Source organism: Camelus bactrianus, chromosome 4 (genome assembly GCF_048773025.1).
Source record: "Camelus bactrianus isolate YW-2024 breed Bactrian camel chromosome 4, ASM4877302v1, whole genome shotgun sequence".
NCBI classification, from domain to species: Eukaryota; Metazoa; Chordata; class Mammalia; order Artiodactyla; family Camelidae; genus Camelus; species Camelus bactrianus.
Genome location: NC_133542.1, coordinates 90752193 through 90771498, shown reverse-complemented (window position 1 = coordinate 90771498; position 19306 = coordinate 90752193). Strand labels below are relative to the sequence as shown.

Genomic DNA, 19306 nt, shown 5'->3' with positions numbered 1-19306 from the left:
GTTAGAATCACTATGCAGAGCAATCTGGCAATTTGTATAAAATGATAAACGCCCAGTGACTCCACCTCCAGGGCTGACCCTCTAGACACAGCTACACACATGAACCAGGACGTACAGAAGGTTACCGAGGGCAGCTCTTGTGCTCTTGTGCTTTGCAGATGCTGTGCTGCTTACAAAGTCAAGGTCTGTGACAACCCGAAACAGCACGGCTGTCGGCACCGTTCTTCCAACAGCACTTGCTCCCTTCCTGTCTGTGTGTCACATGTTGGTAATTCTCTCAATATTTGCAATCTTTTCATTATATTTGTTACGATGACAAGTGACCTTTGATATTACTAACGCAAAAAGATTACAACTTGCTAAAGGCTCAGATGGTTGGCATTTTGTAAGCTAATAATGTATTTTTTAACTTTTTTTTATTGATTTATAATCATTTTACAATGTTGTGTCAAATTCCAGTGTAGAGCACAATTTTTCAGTTATACATGAACATGTATATCTTCACTGTCACATTCCTTTCTCTGTGAGCTACCATAAGATCTTGTGTATATTTCCCTGTGCGATACAGTATAATCTTGTTTATCTATTCTACAATTTTGAAATCCCAGTCTATCTCTTCCCGCCCTCTGCCCCCTTGGCAACCACTAATAATGTATTTTTAATTGAGCTATGTGCATTGTTTTTTTTAAGACATAATACTATTATCGCACACCTAATAGGCTACAATTTAGTATAAACATAATTTACATGCACTGAGAAACCTTAAGATTCATGTGACTCACTCTCCTGTGGTAACCGCTCTACTGTGGTGTCCAGAACTGAGCCTGCAACAGTTCTGAGGTAGTAAGACTGAAAATGGCCCTAAAGCTCCATCGGAGGAGAACTGGTAATATAAGCAGCAGAGCTTTGAAAAAGGAACAAAGAACTCTGTTTCAACACAGAAACCTCCTGAAGACACACTGTTACATGAGGGAAAACCTGGAAGGACACTGTGTGGAAAGTCCCCATTTACAGTACAGGAAGGGGCAGAAGGCAAAGGGAAAGCGACTGTGAATGCATTTTCTATTTTATGGGCTAAAAAAAGAAACTCTAGAGGATCAAGACAGTAGTAGGAAGAGGGGGAGAGGGGAGCACACGAGAGACAGAAAACCTTTCCAGTACGTATCTTCTTATGCCTTTTGTTACTAAATCTTAGAACAACACTAGCAACCGTACAAGGCGATTCTGGCTGCAGCCGCTGGGACTGCACCATTTGGAGTTTCTTGCTAAGACACAGAGTGCAGCTGACCCATGAAAGCAAGGGCTCCAGGCTCCAAACACAGTGCCCAGGGGACAGGAGGCCAGCTCTCCAGGGCTCACAGTGGGGACATCGCATGGCTTCCCACTGGCCAAACAGGAAGCGCTGGCTGATGGGCAGGCCCTTAGTCCAAAGGCAGAGACATTACCCTCAGGCTCTGCCAGAAAGGTGGTGATCTATGTGTTTGAAGACCATGAACTGTGGGTAAGATTTCACTTGTAAAACTACAGTCTGAAAGCCATAGTATTAGCCAGATCCCGATGAAAGAAAGAATCGAACTTTTTCCATCACTTCATTTACAGCCAAAGATTTGAAATACACCTTCTCAGAGGAAACAAACTGCCTCAATTTCCCAACTGCCCCACTCATCTGCACCCAAGACTTCCCTCCCTGTCTGGGACCCATCTACTCCAACTCTGAGGAAGTTTGCTCTTTCCAGGCACCTGTCCTGCCACAGTTCCCTATGTTCCAGTCTCTCCCAGCTTCTGCCCGCACAGACTGGCCTGAGCCCGGCGACGGGAACCACGCCCCCGGCTCCACAGTTCAGAGGGCGCACCTCCGTAACCACACGTAAGGGTGCTCTTTGGTACGTCAGGACCCTTGTCAGCTGGTGCCCGAACTGTGCTTCCATTCTTGCCTCTCCACACTCCCTTCTCTAGCAGCCACCTTCCCAAAGTCTCTGCCTCTGAGCTGGAGGAGATGGCACACTGTGGTCGAGTGAACGAAACACCTGACGCCACAACCAGGAAGACTCCCAGGACCACGAGTGCATGTGGCAAAGGATGGATACGCCTCATAAAGCTCTCCCTTTGCCCTTCACTCTCTCTACAAGGGCCTTCGCAAAGTAACACAGCGCTATCCAGGAAGGATGTTCTCAATTAAACTTGACTTGTCCATGGAGCCAAGCACAAGCTAGCAAGGAGTGTACTTTCCTCTAAAAAGCTTGCAAATACCTCAATAAAACAAGTCCTGGTGGGGAGGGTGCAGCTCAGTGGTGGAGCATGTGCTTAGCATGCACAAGGTCCTGGGTTCAATCCCTAGTAGTTCCATTAAAAAAAGAAATGAACCTAATTACCTCCTCCCCCCCAAAAAAAGTCCCAGACAATAAATAAAACCAATCCTGCTAGGTAGAAAGGTCTCCTATAACAAACAGGGAGCTCGGTGAATTCTGGGGAACAAATTCACCACCCGACAGCCCTGCCAATCATGTACCAGGTCTGGGGGACCAATTCTTCCACAGAGGCACGGACTTAGGGAAGCAGGATGTTCTCCACGGTGCCTACGAAACCATCCGTTCAAACCACATACCCAGATAAAGACACTGCAGCCAAGCCATCGAGAGTATTTGAAATGTGTGTACTCCACACACTGAACCCCACCTGCACATGACTCAGCTCCAAGCTGGCTGAGCAGGGTGGTGGGTAAGGGGCCTAGAGAACACTTACTGTGTGTGCCGTGCTGGAGGAGAGGGCTGCGTGTGCAGACGGGAGGCTGCTCTGATGGCTGGAGAGGGAGCTAGAAGACAAAACAGAGCACCATGTGTCCACCCCACCAAGTCACTCCATGCAGGGGGGCCCGGCTTCAGGCTTCTCACCCTTCGTTCCCTATCACCTTGGAACCCAGTCCAGGTGTTCTGGTGGTTAGAAATTATCTAAGGGGTCACTCGCCATGAGGGCCTGGGAAACCTACAGAGCCAGATTCAGGCAACTCTAGCCATGTGCTCGATAGCCTGTAAACAAGTACAGGATCACACTCCCAACCTTGGAGACCCCATTAAATCTGTGTGTGAGGCTTCTGAATAAAGTTCCTACATGCAACCCCATGTGCCAGAGTCAGACATTGAATTCCCATCAAATCCAAAATTCAAACCATGTGGAGAGCTCTCTCAGAGTAAGGACCAGCCATATCCCATTCTCCTGCGCCCTGTTCTGATAACTTGATCTCTGAAACCCTGACAAGTACAAGCCAGAGAACTGCCATCATTCTCAGTCCACGTCACAGGGACAAGGCCCAGATGTGGGGGGAAAACTAGGCTCGGGGCTTCCTCCTGAGCCTTCCTCCTTGAAGAACAGCAGAGGGCCCTTGGACCCACCCATTCCCCAGGGGACCCAGTGCTCCATCACAGCAGAGACATTTCAGGCCCGCAAGGCTGTCACTCCAGGTGCTTCAGAGACCCCACCTGGCCAAAAGTGACACTGGAGCATTACTGCAAAGGACCAGGAGGTCGTGCTGGGGGTGACAGTGGTTTTGTTGGTGGGAACAGCCTTCTGTAAGGGCTCCAGGACTTCGCCCTGGTGAGCCTCCAACTCCAGGCCCCCATTTTCCCCATACCTGCTTAGCTGAGAGAGGGGGCTGCCGGACAGGTCACCAGGCTGGGACAAGGCAGGCAGAGTGGCAGTGTGCTGGGACACAGGGGGCAGAAGTGGAGTGCAGGAGGTGGTGCTGGGCAGGGAGCCCGCAGACGGGAGGGCAGAGGGCGGGTCTGCTGTCTTTGGAGCTGGAACGGATGAAGTAGCTGTAAAAAACACACCTGTTTAGCTCCAGAACCAACCTTGAGTATCTGAAATATGCTGACTGTTCTGTGACATGACAGGCTTCGCTGAGACAGATACAAAGTTATACTCCCCAGGGAAAATGCCCAAGTATGCCACCAAGATGGTCCCTTCTCTGTCTGATGTGACTATGGCAAGGACGGTCAGAACACAGAACTCTGGCCAAGAGTGGGAAATGACCTCTTTCCCAGGGAAAGAGGCTCTAAGATTGAGAAATATGGTTACAACGTGCGGCACAACAGGGGAGAGTGACTCTCTGGTGGGTGAACCACTTGGGGGTTAGTTATTTGCTTCTATCAAAAGAGTATCAAATCAGGCTGACCTTGTGAAAGCTCAAAGTCAATCTAAGGCAGGAGGGGGCTGGCGCAGAAAAGACAGTTTCAGTGCCATCCACACACACAACTCAGATACGTGCTTGGAACCACAGCATCACTGTCTTTCCCAGTCAGGGGGGAGAAGCGCCTTTCCTGCAGGAAGCCCTGGGAGCCCAGGGGAACACACGCTGCCTCTAAAAGGGAGGATGACTGGAAGGCAAACACAGGCAGCAAGAGGGCGACACTCGGTTTGGTCAGCTCACAGAGTGAGCACCTTCCTGACAGTCCTTCCCAGATGACACCTGTTCCTCCAGAAACCAGACAGGCAAACAGGTGTCCCTGGCCCCAAACTCAGACCCCAACACTCAGCTCCCTGGGTATAGATCACACTGATAACAGGTTCATGGAAAGCCTCTCAAAAAAACTGTGGGGGGGGGAGGGGGGGGAGAAGAGAGCACAGGAGATAAAAACCAATCTGAAATGCACACTGTGTCTTATGGACATTTCGTATCTCAGCATCTTACTTAAAATCTCCAAATAACCTAGCACACCTCTGTGTGTTCTCAACCCCATGCCTGGACAAAAGAACCTCCCTTTCCACCACGGCCTGTGAACTCCAACCTCCTGTGACAGCCAACGTTCTCAGAGCTACCAGTGTATCTCCAAACAGCTCCAGTGGCCAAACAACACCAAATCCAACCCTGGGCAATTCACATGCGCCATTTTGATTCCAGCCGAGGCCCACTGCTGGTCTGGCAAAATTCCATACCCATACTCCAAAAATTCCGAAATAAAAGGATCTTTCTGACTTCCATACCCTGTACAGATACCCATTTGGCCTTACGGAATGATGGACAAAAATCACCATACACCATCACAGACAAACTAGCCAAGAACAAAGGAAACAACTAACAGGGATTCACCAGTGCTGTCTCCAGTGATCACTGAGCTGTACTAGACTGGGGGGGGGGGGGGTCCCCTTCATTTTCTCCCAAGTGTTTACAGTGAGCAACATTTTCCCTCTCTTCCTCACAAGGTCTTTCCTGAACTAGCACACCAATTTTTGCTTTAAAAGTCTTTCACATTATTGGAGTGAGAGCCCTTTAGACCATCTTGGAACAGGGGCCTCTGAGCAAAAGCTTAATTAGTACCACACTCCACACTGGGGGTGCAGTCTGACTTGGGGAGAATAACACAAGACGATTACCTCCTTTTCGCTGTGGCTATGACATTTCTAATAACACCGTCAGCTACAAGTCGGTCACATGGGAATCTCTACTTGAAACTCTAAACCCAAAGAAATGATGCCAACGATGGGTCAGAGACAGCTATCAGAGAAACCGCGAAAGGACTTTCTGCAGAATCAGCCACTGGCCAGCTGTTTTCCCCATCACATCAGCTGTGCTCTTTTTCTCTTTGGTTTCCACCAGCCACAACAGTTAGCTTATATACTTACTGTCTATTGCCTGCTGACTTCGACTACCATGTCCATTCTGCAAGAAAGATGAAAAGAAAGTGAGCAAACCCACAGAAATCAAATGACAACCTAGACGACTTTCCTTTAGGATTTAGCCACAAACACATGAAGTACAGATTAATCAAAGAACTGTGGCTTGTTTTATTTTGTTTCTTAATAAAAGGAGAGGCAATACAACAAATTCTTAATAAATCCCGAAGAGCTGACATCTCTGAAAACCAAACTGGGTATTCAAGGAACTAGTACAGATACAATGTAAGACTCAAATCGCAGGAAGCAATGAAACAGTCCCCAAAATTAAGCCGCAGGAAGAACCTGGGACCCTCTTTCTATTCAAATCACAAGCCTTTCTATGTCGTGCGACTCCTGTCTCCCAAGACCACTCACACAAGAAAGAAAACATTTCCAAATTATAACAAAGATAACTTTAGTACAAGAGAATTATCATATTTCATATTATTAATAAATTGTTTCTCAGAGAAAAAGAGATGATACTTTGAAACATGTTTTTTTCTGAACTGGGCGGGGAAACAGTATGTTAGGACAGGGTGGTAGTCCCGAAAAGAACAGAATCTGCACAGAACTGGTTTAACTGCAGAGCATCTCACTGGCACCTACACACAGGAGGCGGCATCCCCACAAGGCCAGCTTCCCTTCCGCAGACTCACGGGGGAGGCCCTGCCCAGAGCGGTCGGCTGCGGGGCCTGCAGGGCTCGGACACCAGCCCTGGACGGGGGAAGGAAGCTAAGGAGACGACCCTCCTACAAATGGCAAAACTACTAAAGAAAAAGACAGACCTTAGAGCTGTTGCCTCTGCCTTAACCTAGGTCCCATACAATTTCTGCTCATAAAATGTTACTTACAATATATTTTTTTTCTTAAAACAATGTGAGATTATTTATAAGAAATGTAGGCAATAAAACAGAGCTGCCAGAGGAAAAATGTGACACAAAACATGGGTTAAAATAAAAGACTAAAGTCAGGAGAACAGAAACACCAATATATGAAGACAGACGGAGAGCAACTGAAGTTCCACTCTGCCTCCCTCAGCGAGGTTCACTCCTCAGTAAGTACGTGCACACGACAGCAAGCACGTGCATCCTCGACAGCACAGTCTCCCCAAAACTACACCAGATAAAACGGATGGAAAAGGGGAACAGGAAATGGTTGCCATCATACCTTAGGATTATATTCCATTCCACCTTGAAAAGCATTTTTAAAACATGAACAATGGACAAACTGTCACAACAAAGGAGCCACATTAGTTGGGGTGGGGGAAATTCTAGGCAGAAACATGGTGGGAACAAACGTAAAGTATCAAATGACCAAGAGATCAGAAAACTGCAGGGGTTTTATTTCGATTAGCTGAGCAAGCAATGAGGTCAACAGTGATACGGACAAACGGAACAGGAAGGCGAACGGGAACGAGAGCCGGCACCGAGATGCCGCGGAGATGGCGGAGGGCTGAGCCTGGGTGGCACGTGGTCTGATTCGTATTTTAGAAACTACAGACCAGCACCGTCCCAGGGAACCACAGGCTCTGCAGTACCGGGAACAGTCCCCATGTGCGCGGTCCTACACCGCGGCGACTCCCCACATCTAGACACTGAGCGTTCACAGTGTGTGTGTCTGAGAAACTCAGCTTTTAAATAAACCACTACATGTGGCCAGTGGTTACCACACTGGAAATTACAAGAATAAATTTCTTGAAAAAGACAGGTCAAGAATACATGACTTTTTAAAAATATGTAAACCCAGAAAGACTAATAAAGGTGCAAAACGACAGCAAAAAAATTTTGTACAGCAAAGTACAGCAGATGCAGGATGGCACCTGACGCAGCTCAGTGGGTGTGGAGGGGGGGACAGGTGTAGGAGAAGTTTCTAAACCCTGCACAGCAGGGTGGACACCCCCTTCCACCTTCTCCCACAAGCTCTAAATTTCATCAACAGGGTAACGCATGGCCTGGGGTACTGCAGGGATAAAAGAAAAAAAAGATGGATCACATCAATGCAGGCAAAACGAATATTCTGATGGCAGCCTTCTCTTCCTGCTAGGCTCTTAAGACACTGACAGACAGACACAGGCCCTGAAGGGAGAAGACTAGGAGAATCGTCCCCGGGGAATTCAAACAAACAGAAGAGGCCCACGGGGGCTGACAAAGGAGCCCCCCAGCCCCAAAGACGTGGCCGCCCACAGGGCCCCACACCTCAGCCCAGTCACCAACCTACCCCCACAAACACTTAACCTTCTAGTGTCAAGTAGGCGGACTGCAATCACCAGACATTGGAGGAAAACATCTAATATAAAAGATGGAAAAGGAAGGAGGAAAAAACAAAAGAAAATGTACCCAAATTCCTGCTATGCCAACTTAATTATTTTTATTATTTTCATGTTCTTGTCTACTCTTTAACCCTCACTGGTAATGCTTAAATGTCTGCCTTACAGGAGGTAAAATATCACAGACAAGACCGTGTTCCCCTCCTGCCCCATCCAAACCACTCTGAGCAACTCGGGGTGTACCCGACACTATCCTTCCACCACGCCTCTGGGCCCACCCACACATCCCTCTCGCCTGGCTGCTTGAAACGCAGGTTTCCAGCGAGATGGCCATTACCGGCAAATTTAACAAACTCTACAGATCCTGCTCAAAAGGTCAGCCAATTTCTAAAAGGAAATCTCAGCCAAAAAGCGTAATTTCCCAACCTGCGCACTGAGCTCCCAGCAGGATTACCTACAAGGAGAGACCTGAAAGACCACTTGCCGGGGCGGTTCCTGGAGCTGACTGCGACGGGCTCACAGAGCTCCGGTACGCGGGCCTGCTGTGCGCAGAGCTCTGGTCGTAGGAGGGGGACACTGTTGCCGGGCCGGCGGGGCTCAGAGACGAGCTGGTTGGGCTGGAGGAGGTGAGGACTGACGCTGTGCAGGTGGGGCTTTGTGCTGCACTGGTCATTGGGAGAGAGGTATTCAAAGAATCACTACAAAGAATAAAAGACATCAGACAGACTTGTGTCACTTTTACAGGGTTTCATGAAGTAGAATTACGTCATCACTTAACTGTCACATTGTAAAGTAAATAAACCCGTCTGTAACTACAGATTTATACTGCTGCATTACTTAAATGACATAAATGAAGTTCAAAAAAACTGGCCCTCCTGCTCTTCCCAAATTAAACCCACCTAATTTAATTGATAGGCAGGGGACATCTTTAATAATCCTTAAGAATCTTTAACGAATCCAGATGTCTGAGACCATCCTTAAAAAGGGAACTCAAGCAAACATCAGGTTTTGGCTCTAGAAGTCAAAAATTTAATAAAACCCAAATCTGGGATTCTCTATTCATAAAATATTCTACTGAAGGAAAGTAAGTGTTGGCCAAGATGTATAGAAACTGCATCCCTCATAATTACCGGTAGGAATGTAAAATGCTGCAGCCACTGTGGCAGAGTTTGACAGTCCTCAAGGGCTTAAATATGAGAGTTAACATATGACCTAGCAATTTCTAGGTATATATCTAAAAGAAACAAGAGCACACAAAATCTGTAACTGAATGTTCACAGTGGCCTGATTCATAACAGCCAAAAAGTGGAAGCAACCCAAACGTCCATCAGCTAATGAATGGATAAACAAATGTGGGAGGGATATCTGCACAATGAAATATTATTAGAAATAAAATGCATACAAGCTACAACATGAACCAACTTTGAAAACACTATACTTAGTGAAAGAAGGCACACAAAAGGCCACATATTACAATTTTCCAATTATATGAAATGTCCAGAAAAGGCAAATGCAGAGACAGACCACCGGCTTCCGGGAATGGGGGAGGGGAAACTGAGAGTGATTGCTCACAGGCACAGGGCTCTTTTTAGGGAAACTGAAGAGAAGTTCTGGAATTAGACACTGGTAACGGCTGCACTAACCCATTTACTGTAGGGTGTATTTTCTCCAGCAGGTGGTTTCTTAGGCTCTATTTTGTTTTACTTTGCAAAGGACTTAGTTCAATCAAAACCAGAGACAGAGGTGGGAAGCTACGTACCTTAAAGACTTTGAATACAAGCTAATGGGAATCTGGCTACTATTTTCACTGCTTGCAGCTGATCCAAATTCAGAGAGAGATGGTTCTGATCCAAATTCCAAGGCGCCAAACTGAACATTTAATCCTGTGACATCTGCTGAACCAGGCATTTCCACTGCAGAAGCTGGGATCTGAAAAAGCAAAACCATTATGTCAGCAACAGAAGTCAGAGATTCCCAGTCCCAAAGACCTATAACATGGCAGAACAAGCACTGGGTTCCAGGGACGCTGCTAGCAGGCCTGAGGAGCATGCAGTGAAAGGCTGAAGGAAGGGGAAAGGAAGAGAATTTTTTTTTTTAAAAAAGAAAGAGAAAGGAAAAGAGTCAAAAAAAAAAAAAATTAAAAGAGAATGGTCAGTGCCACCAACTGCGACTCGGTGACAGATGGGTGAAGAGTGGGCCTGTGATGAAAGCACTTGGTGCTCAATGAACCCTCATCCTCTGCAGAACACAGTGAAATACACAAGGCCACCAGATTTTCTGAGCCAGATCTATCTATAATGTGAATGAGCACTCTGTCGCGTAACACAAACCCGTTCCTTCTAATACCAGCCTAGTCACTCAAAAGTGGCCAATTCCTCATAAGGAAGTAACAGGCTATGTGTCTGAAAACACCACACAACAGTTTCTGAGACTCAATAAATCAGCACACGAACTAAATGTTAAAATACATCCACCTCTGGGCCTGTGACTCTGCAACGGAAGACCCACCTTAGAAGCTGGAGGTATTCGCCGCTTAGGGAGTTTGATGTGTTTAGGCTGTGGTTGGTGAGCAGACACGGTGATGTTTTCGACAGTCATGCTTGGAAGCTGCAAAAGTTTGTTCACAGTGGAGGTACTACTGTCTCTGGGTGTTGACTCTCGGAGTTTCACCTGGGAAGGAAAGGACTCCAACCCAGGAGGAGGAACAGTGACTGCCGGCGTCTGGTGCTGCTGCCGCTGGCTCAGCTGGCTAAGAACAGGGGACGGTTCGGGCTGAGATTTGAAGTCTGTGACGTGTGCAGGGAGGGAGGGGAAGAGTAAGGGACACAATCAGTTATTCAGGAGCAGGGGCTCAGTGCCCCTCTCCACCGCCACGGATGGTGAAGGGCTGCAGTCCCCACGAGCTTCTCCCAATTGTCTTCCAGCTGAAGCGGTGTGTGCATGTCTGTGATGTGCAACAGGTACATGATGAATGGCCAAGGATGCCCGAGAATAGGTTTTTAGCTAATTTCTTATACAGAGAGGAGATTCAGTTTATGCTGAAGTATATGGGAGAGGGAATGGGTATTTTGTATTAATTTTTGAAAATTATTTGATTTTTTTCAGTAAGTAACATACAAGGTATTACAAAATCCAAAAGGTTGAAAAATACATATGATAAATACGTATCACCCTTCCACCCTGTCCCCAGATTTGCTCCACAGAAGCACTGTACCCAGTTTCTGGAATATCTTCAGATACTGTTTCAATGTATATACAGAGACAGACAGACATACACACTATATGTATCTTGCTTCCTCACAAACCATTTAGTTTTCAGAAACTGTTCCACATTAATGTATGAAGAGCTACTTTCTTTTGATGTTGTTATAAAGTAATCCATTGTACACAGGCATTGATTTTTAAAACTAGCACTATACTAATAAACTTCTAGGTTTTCAATCTCTTCCTATGAAAAACAACACTGCAATGAATATATTTTTATGTATAAGACATCTTGCTCAAGTCTAAGTACACCTGCACGATCAACTATTAGAACAGAGTCGCTGGTCCAAAGAGTAACTATATTTTAAATTTTGACGAACACTTCAAAATTCCTATCCATAGATAGAACACACACTTTGTAACACACTGTAATACCATACTTTTATCCTTCCTAATTTGACTGGAGGAAAATGGCATAAAAGACACAAACTAAAATGACGTTAAGTCTGCCTAAAAATCACTGCACACACTTAAGTATTCTATGCCCATAAACTCTGTCCACACCCTCTTTTGACCCTTTTTTTCACATCACTGTTGATCTCGATTTTAAGTTACTCTTTTTGTATTAAGGAAGTCACCCTTTGCCTATGATATGATTTTTCAAATATTTTTCATAGTCTGTGTCTCTTTTGATTTGGTTATGGTGTTTCCTGTCATATCTAGAAAGGTCCACCTCACACCAAGTGCATCAAAACCTCCCTGTGTTTTTTGCTATTATTGTTCTACATTTACGTTTGAATATTTCACTCATTTGGCACTTTGGTAGAGTGGGAGTTAGGAATCCAACTTCGTTTTCTAGCCAGATATCCGATAGCAATAAACCATCTTTTTCACCACTGATTTGAAATGCTACCTTCTATAATATAGGCTAGACGTTGGCAATCTTTTTCTGCAAAAGACCAGACAGTAAATATTTTAGGCTTTGAAGGCCATCGGTTAGCAACTACTCAACTCTGCCTTTGTAGACTGAAAGTAGTTGCAGACAATACATAAATGAATGTTGTGGCTGTGTTCCAAAAAATTACTTACACAAACACGTAAAATCCAGTTGGTTTGCCAACTCATGACTTAGTCTATTTCCATCACAGATGAATCTATTTTTGGTTTGATATTAGAGGCATGTACAAAAGAAGACAGGCTTTATAAAGAATATGGGACTAGCATGCTCAAATCTAAACACTTGTATCACTCATTACTAAGTGTGCAGAAAAAAGTTTAATATACATAGGTGGCCTACAGCTGCCATCACAAATGGCAGCTTGCAAGATAGGCTCCTGGCTGCTGTCAGGGAACATGGAATTTTGGTAGCAAAGGATGCCAGCACTCTAATTGAAAAAGTGACTTTCTGTGCCTCAAATGTTTATACAATTTGGTTTATGCTGAACACTTGCTTTCCTTCTGTAAATCTAAAGTTTTGGTATGTGCTAGGTAGCAGGTGCCTATGTAACCAGCCCCCCAGTAAAAACCTTGAGCATTGGTTCCATCATGAATTTCCTTGGTAGACATGACTTCAAACCTGGGAGTGGTCTCAGGTACTTGGCTAACAGTAAGCCATTACCTTCAGCAGAGAAACATGCTTCCATGTCTCTCAATATGCCCTAAACATAAACCAGACAGCCAATCCTGTGGTTGAAGCAACACTCTGCTATTGTGGAATGTGTGTGTTGATGGGAAATGGTGGTTTAATGTCACAAAGTCTATGGGATACAGCTTAAAAAACATTCCACTCACACACGGTGCCCTTAAATTACAAACCACAGACTATTGTGGCTGGACCAAATATGGTAGATACATGCATGTGTTAGAATCAGAAAGCAACCTAGATGATGTGATGTAAAGTACTGCCCACATTTCACCTGCCGTCACCACCTTATTCTAATAAAGCTCAACAAAATCTGTCACTTACTAAGCACTTACTCAAAATGCTGTTTCCTCATACTTGCATGACTTTACCATGCTTCTGCACATCTCTTCAAAGTACGTACTACTAATATTAACGAATGAATGCAGGTGTCTATATAATACCAAGCTGACTGATTTAATTCAGAAACTCTGCAGAAGTCCTACTAAACAGATACATGTCTGGGCAAATTCCACGTTAGTGTTCACAAATCCACAAGTTCTGCTAACACTCAGCATGTCCTCAATGGGGGAAAACCACCATAGAAAATACACACTTACCAAAATGACTAAGGACTGAGGACTGGGACGCTGAGGGCTTGAGGTCCCAAGAAGAAGTGGTTGTGGGGGGACTCGTACTATTCTGTTGTGAACTTGGGGTGGTGGTAAACTGGCCCAAACTCGGAGCTTTCAGCTGGTCCAAAATCTGGGAGCTGGTGATGTTTGCCATTTTTGAAGGTGCAAGCTCTCCAAATCCTGAACCAAGGACGGATGACTTTAAAGGGAAAGAAAAACGGAAAGAAAAACAGAAGTCCTCAGCAATACAGAATTTCCACCTCAAGCTTTAAAACACGTCATGTATTTTCACAAGGATTTTTAAAATTATAACTTAGGACATCTAAACTAGTAAGACCCATGTGAATAAATGCTACATGAAAATATTATTATGCAACAAGATCTGAAAAAATAAATCCAGCAACCCTTCCTATTTCTGATATAAGAGGTTAGAAGGAAGAGGAACATTTTCTCTGGATTTTAAGAAACGGAATTTTACTTAAAAAGTGAAATCACATGTTCACAAACACAGTACTACCTTTTTTTTTTTAAACTAAAGAGGAATATCCTGAATTAAATGACAAAGACAAGCTTGAAAAACAATATACAGTATTCCCTTAATGTGTGAAGAATAACTGTCTTAATTTTTTTGTAAAGGTTTTAATAGGTTTAGTTTTAAAAGAGGTCAGCCATGAGGTCACCCTGCAAGAGTAAATGCAGGTCACAGCACTTACTTTAAAAGTTTCCAAAATCAGACACTGCATTACACACGAGGTATCTGTGTCCTGAACAGACACCCTGGACACTGCCGTGTTTATTTCAAGGTGTTCAGATGACTAAGAACACCAAATATGCTCCATGAGAAAGTACATAAAAGAAAACGTTACAGCCCCCACCTATCCTGTCAGGTTGGCTCTCCAGACTGAGGGGGATGAAAGCCTCTGACCAGATAACACACAGCGGCGGATCAACTGCATTTTTACTTACCAAGATCAGTGTCTGAAAAGTTTGTCAAAAATAACTTTTCACAACCATCTAAAAGGTTAAATACAGAAATGATCGGCATTCCCTCAAGAGGCCAGATGCAGAAAGCTGAAGGAATTACTTCTGTTACCAATTTCCAAAGGCACGGGCTATCCCCATTGTTCTAAAGACACCCAAACTCTCCAATGTGAGCAGAACTCCAGGTTGTGGGCACTCGCTCACAGGATCGCTTCTGCTAGAGGCTGTTACCACGACTGACCCCTACTCCAGATCCTGCGCTCAGGCCGCCTGCCGCCCTCTCTCACGTCGCCATCAGTCCACCAAGATCCAGCTCAAGCCCACTGCTCAATGAAGGCTTCTTGGATAACGCTTCTATTCTTCCTCTCTTTTCCCACCTCATCTCTGTCCTGAATCAGCTAATTTCATCTTCACATACTTTCTGCATGTTTCACAACACAATGAAATCACTGCCTCAGTGACTAGCACCGTGCTTCAGGTAACACGTCGCACAGGGCTGCTGCACTCCACCCACACACTTCCATCAACAGGGGCAGTTTAAAAATATGTGTACTGGTACGCACGCACTCCCATGTACACAAACACACACAGTGTCCGATTCCCACTCCCAAAGATTCTGACTGATCTTGTGTAGAATCTGGCATTATTTATTATCATTATTACCGTTGTTATTTACCAGTTTCCCCATGATTATAATAGTACAGTAGGGTTAAGAACCACTGCTCTACTGTGCTAAACAAACAGTTCTTACTCCAGTTTCTCGAAGTGTCATTCATGATGAAAAGCAAAATACCTGAAGAGTGCTGTAAAATAAGAAAACTCAACTCACGGCCTGGCTAAGATTCCAGCAAGTCAGGAAGGATATTACATCGGTATACCAGGGGCAGGCGGAAAGACAGAGGAGGAAAGGAATTGGGTGGTTCAAACAAAACTCAGGAGGTGTTACTGGGTCCTCTCAAAACAGAGGGGGCACCTTGCTGTGGGCTGTCCAACTTTAAGCGCCCTCTCATACACAACCACTGATGACACTACAAATGCCAAGCCAGTTACACTCGACATGACATGACTGTGCAGAGTAGAAAACAGCAGTGAAAAGTTTACATAATTCAATTCTCCACCTTTGGGGGTGGGGCAGGTACAGCAAATGATTGAGTCAGGGTGTTGGGGGCTGTGGGGAGAATTACCATATCTTCATAACAAATTCTGTTTCTCAACTGTAGATTTCAGGTAAAGCACAGCAAATAATGAACCAAAGTGATCATCACTAGAGACAGCTGTGATCTCTGTTTATATTTGTAGTCCTTGCAGCCTCCCCTCTGCCAGCTCAGAACTGCCCACACGTGGGACAGGGGCTTGAGTTTGCCATTGTGCAGTTAAATGCCTTCACATTCTATGCTCCACACTTTTCCTCCCACCACCTGTCTTCATATCCTTCACTAACAGTTTCTGAAGTTCTTTCTGATGGGAGATTAATTCTTATGGGAAGCCAGAGCCAACGTGCTGCAGCAGTTGACACCGTTTCAATGAAAACATATTCAAATTATACGGGCCTCTACTACATAGTGTGGTGGCATTTTAAGAAAAAGTACACTAATTTTTTGGAATAACAAAACAAATAAAAATGCAAAAACTTTGAGAACCTAGGCAGACTCGGAAAGAACTATTTTTGCATATTAGCAAGCCAATAATGACAAACATTAGCAATTAAATAAATTGGAAAACAAACGGAAATGTAACATCTTAAGTATAGAGACAGACTTCAAAACCCAAGAAAAAAATCGTTAGGAAGAAGGATGCCTAAATGATTATGACTAAGCTAATTCATAATCCAACTAATAATAGAGAAATATTTCTGTCTTCATCCAGAAAACTCAGAGTAGTTGAATTCCACATGGAATCATCAGATATGTGCTTGGAAATTACCACATCATTGTTTTCTGGACTGAGATCTACAGTAGAAAATTTTATATTTAGAAAATAATTGTCATTCTAGAATACAGTTGTTCATAGGCACATTCCTCAAAATCCCATACTGAATGAAATAAAAGTGAGTTACCAGGCTCTGAGGAGAATACGAGTTGACAGTGGTAGAGCTGCCAGTCCCTGGTGCCATCTGACTGTTGTGCTGAGAATTTGTGAAGACAAGGGCTTGACCAAAACCCTGCTGTTGGGAAGTTTCAAAGGAGCTGACTTCTGAGGCTTGACTAGGAGAAACAGGCTTCTGGAGCAAGGCTACCAGATCAACACTAAGCAGACAAAAAGCAAATGAGGACTGAGTCATAAGCAAATCTTACCAACAAATGAATCTGAGAAGTAAATCATCATAAAGTAAATTCATGCTAAAAATAATCTAAGTGACGAAAACCTTTGGAAAGTTGAGTTTAAAGGAGCCAAAAGAAGAGCATCAATCACCCTCTCCCACCCAAATAGGAAGCGACGGAGACTGAATCCGGGCTTTGCAGAGAAAAGGAACGAAAAAGTGCATTGAGGTATTTCCAGAGAAATGGCACACTGGCAGCTGAATTGAAAACCTGGAGCAACTGAGTACTCTTAAACAGTGTTCTCAAGTCTGGCTTGTTACGTTTAGAATATTGTGCCCCCTTTTATTACTTGAAACTCGTCTCCCTTGAACTTCCCTAAAGGAGAATGAACCCGTATTTTTAAAGAATGAGGACCAAAGCCATACTAGACCATTCAAGCCAATTCACATTTACCATAAATATTCCTACGTTCTGCAACCTATCCCATAATACATTTAGGTTTATATAAATCTCATATAATTTTCCTTAAATATTCAGGAAAAAAATGCACAATAAATTAACAAATACTGTTAATTAGAATTCTTATAAACGCCCCCAGAAAGACAAATATTCCAACTGGAGAATCATGGCCTTAAAACCTGAAAACATGAGGAAGAAATGATCTTCCAGGTATATACTACTTGATATGTGAGTGAGTGTCTAACTTCTCCACAGGATTACCTAACATAGTCATTTGCTCCATTAAATCCTTTTAAAGGCCAATTCCCAGGCAGTTCTAACAGAAACTCTCACCAGGCCATTGAGGCAGATTCTGGAAGGTCAAATAATTCAAAACGCACCCCTGATATACAGCAAAGTTCCCAGGCCTGAGTTCCCTCCTTGTGTACTACCCACTCTCACTTCCCCATAACCAGGTTGAACTTACGGGATCTAGTGCTTTGAGACCCAAGGTAATGTTCTAGCTTATGATAACCTAACTCCAAGGATACAAATCCATGGTATTTATATTACATATGATGCGTCTCAGGTGTTGCATTACTACAAAAACCAGAGCAAATTCTATTCCAAAAGACTGATAAGTTAATACGCAAGAAAAACATTACAGCACTGTCTTCTGGAAAATAATCATTAAAAATGTCTACTTCTTGATTTATGTATGCATGTAGGTAGGTAGGTAGGTAGGTAGGTAGGTAGGTATTTATTTATTGGGGGGGGGGTTAGATTTATGTATGTACGTATGCACTGGGGTTTGAACCCAGGACCTCATGCATGCTAGGCATGCATTCTACCAGTGAGCTATACACTCCCTCCTCTACTTTTTTTTTTAAATGAAAGCGATCCTATCAAATTCATTGAGTAATAAATGAAGAAGTTATATCCATTTAACAAGAAATTCTGAGCAATCCATAAAGCAATTTATTTCAAGACATAACCTTTGATCGTTCTTATCTCCCTATAATGAAGTCTTACACCCATCTCATCTGGCATGAGATTGAACATGTTAGATTCAAAATTGCCTTCAATGCTAAGGTGTCATATATATCAAGGTTCTCATCCTCCTAGACCACTGTATTTTGAAACCATACTCAAAGGCTTTTCAAGTTACTATAAAAACTAGGATGCAAATAAATGTTTTTCAGTAATTCAGTTCTGCACACGATCTAACACTATTTCAGCTACCCCCAAAAGCTCCTTCTTATTCTGTAATCTGAAAGACTAGTAGATTGGGGGGGAGGGGGGTAAGTTAGGTTTATTTACTTATTTTTAGAGGAGGTACTAGGGATTGAACTTGGGACCTTGTGTATGCTAAGCATGTGCTTTATTTACCACTTGAGCTACACTCTGAAAGACTAGTAGATTAAAACTATAGAGCCCTTATAAAATAAGACATCTGTATTACCCTGAGAAGACTAAATAAATGGTGTCAGAAGAAACCAAAGGATATTTCTGTTGTTTATCTGTCAAAAAACCCAGTATGTTTACAGAAGTTAAAAAAAAACAAAAAACAAAAAAAAAAAACCCACCATTAAGTAGATTTAACATTATCTCTGCCACAAATTCTAACAAATCACAAACATAACTGCTATTTTAATTCATTAGTGGTGCAACAAAGTAAGAAACGGTAGAGGCTGTCATGTCAGCTCATCAGGTAAGTTAGGGATGAAAGTCTTAGAAAAGAGAAAAAACAGAAAAAGTCAAGAAAAGGGTAAAAAACAGTAAGAGATCTGAGAAAACAATTTTCCGAGGGCAAGAAATTTCAATTATGTGGGGAACAGTGTTTACCTTTGCCCAGGTGTGCCATGATTCTCTGCTGGAACAGATGAGGAAGTGAAGACCTTTGTTTCAGAAAGCTACATAGAAAGGAGTAAAAGATATTTTAATCATACTTTGTATAATCTCAAGTCAAAAATGTATCAAATTCCTGACAATTTTTAGTCACCAGTACTCTTATTATAGTTCAACCAAGAGGTGAGCTAAAGGAAAATACATGTGATCATGACATGTAATTTTCTTAAGGTGAAGATAATTTTGGATTGATAAGCCCACAAGGATTCCACATCAGTGAAACAAGGTAAAAGTCAGACCACAGTTCAAGTCCCAGTCTCACAATTCTACTTGACATTATACAAAATGAGAACACCAACAAAAGCCACCACCAATGTTACTTACAAATGCCAAAAAGTAC

The 19306-nt window shown here is 43.6% G+C and overlaps 1 protein-coding gene and 1 non-coding gene across 2 annotated transcripts in view; both read right to left on the bottom strand.

The window, feature by feature from the left end:
* Positions 1-19306, bottom strand: part of UBAP2 (ubiquitin associated protein 2) — a 95464-nt gene that overhangs the window by 7955 nt on the left and 68203 nt on the right. Inside the window, exons 10-18 of the mRNA XM_074363160.1 lie at positions 18904-18971; positions 16416-16605; positions 13364-13577; positions 10427-10704; positions 9678-9847; positions 8403-8616; positions 5620-5656; positions 3629-3812; positions 2743-2812 (exon numbers count right to left, since the gene is read on the bottom strand). Of these exons, the coding sequence (XP_074219261.1) occupies positions 2743-2812; positions 3629-3812; positions 5620-5656; positions 8403-8616; positions 9678-9847; positions 10427-10704; positions 13364-13577; positions 16416-16605; positions 18904-18971 (1425 nt within the window). The remainder of the gene's footprint in view (positions 1-2742; positions 2813-3628; positions 3813-5619; positions 5657-8402; positions 8617-9677; positions 9848-10426; positions 10705-13363; positions 13578-16415; positions 16606-18903; positions 18972-19306) is intronic.
* On the bottom strand, positions 16220-16302 carry LOC123611987 (small nucleolar RNA SNORD121A). The gene has a single exon (XR_006719135.1). It is a non-coding gene; the product is annotated as a small nucleolar RNA SNORD121A (small nucleolar RNA).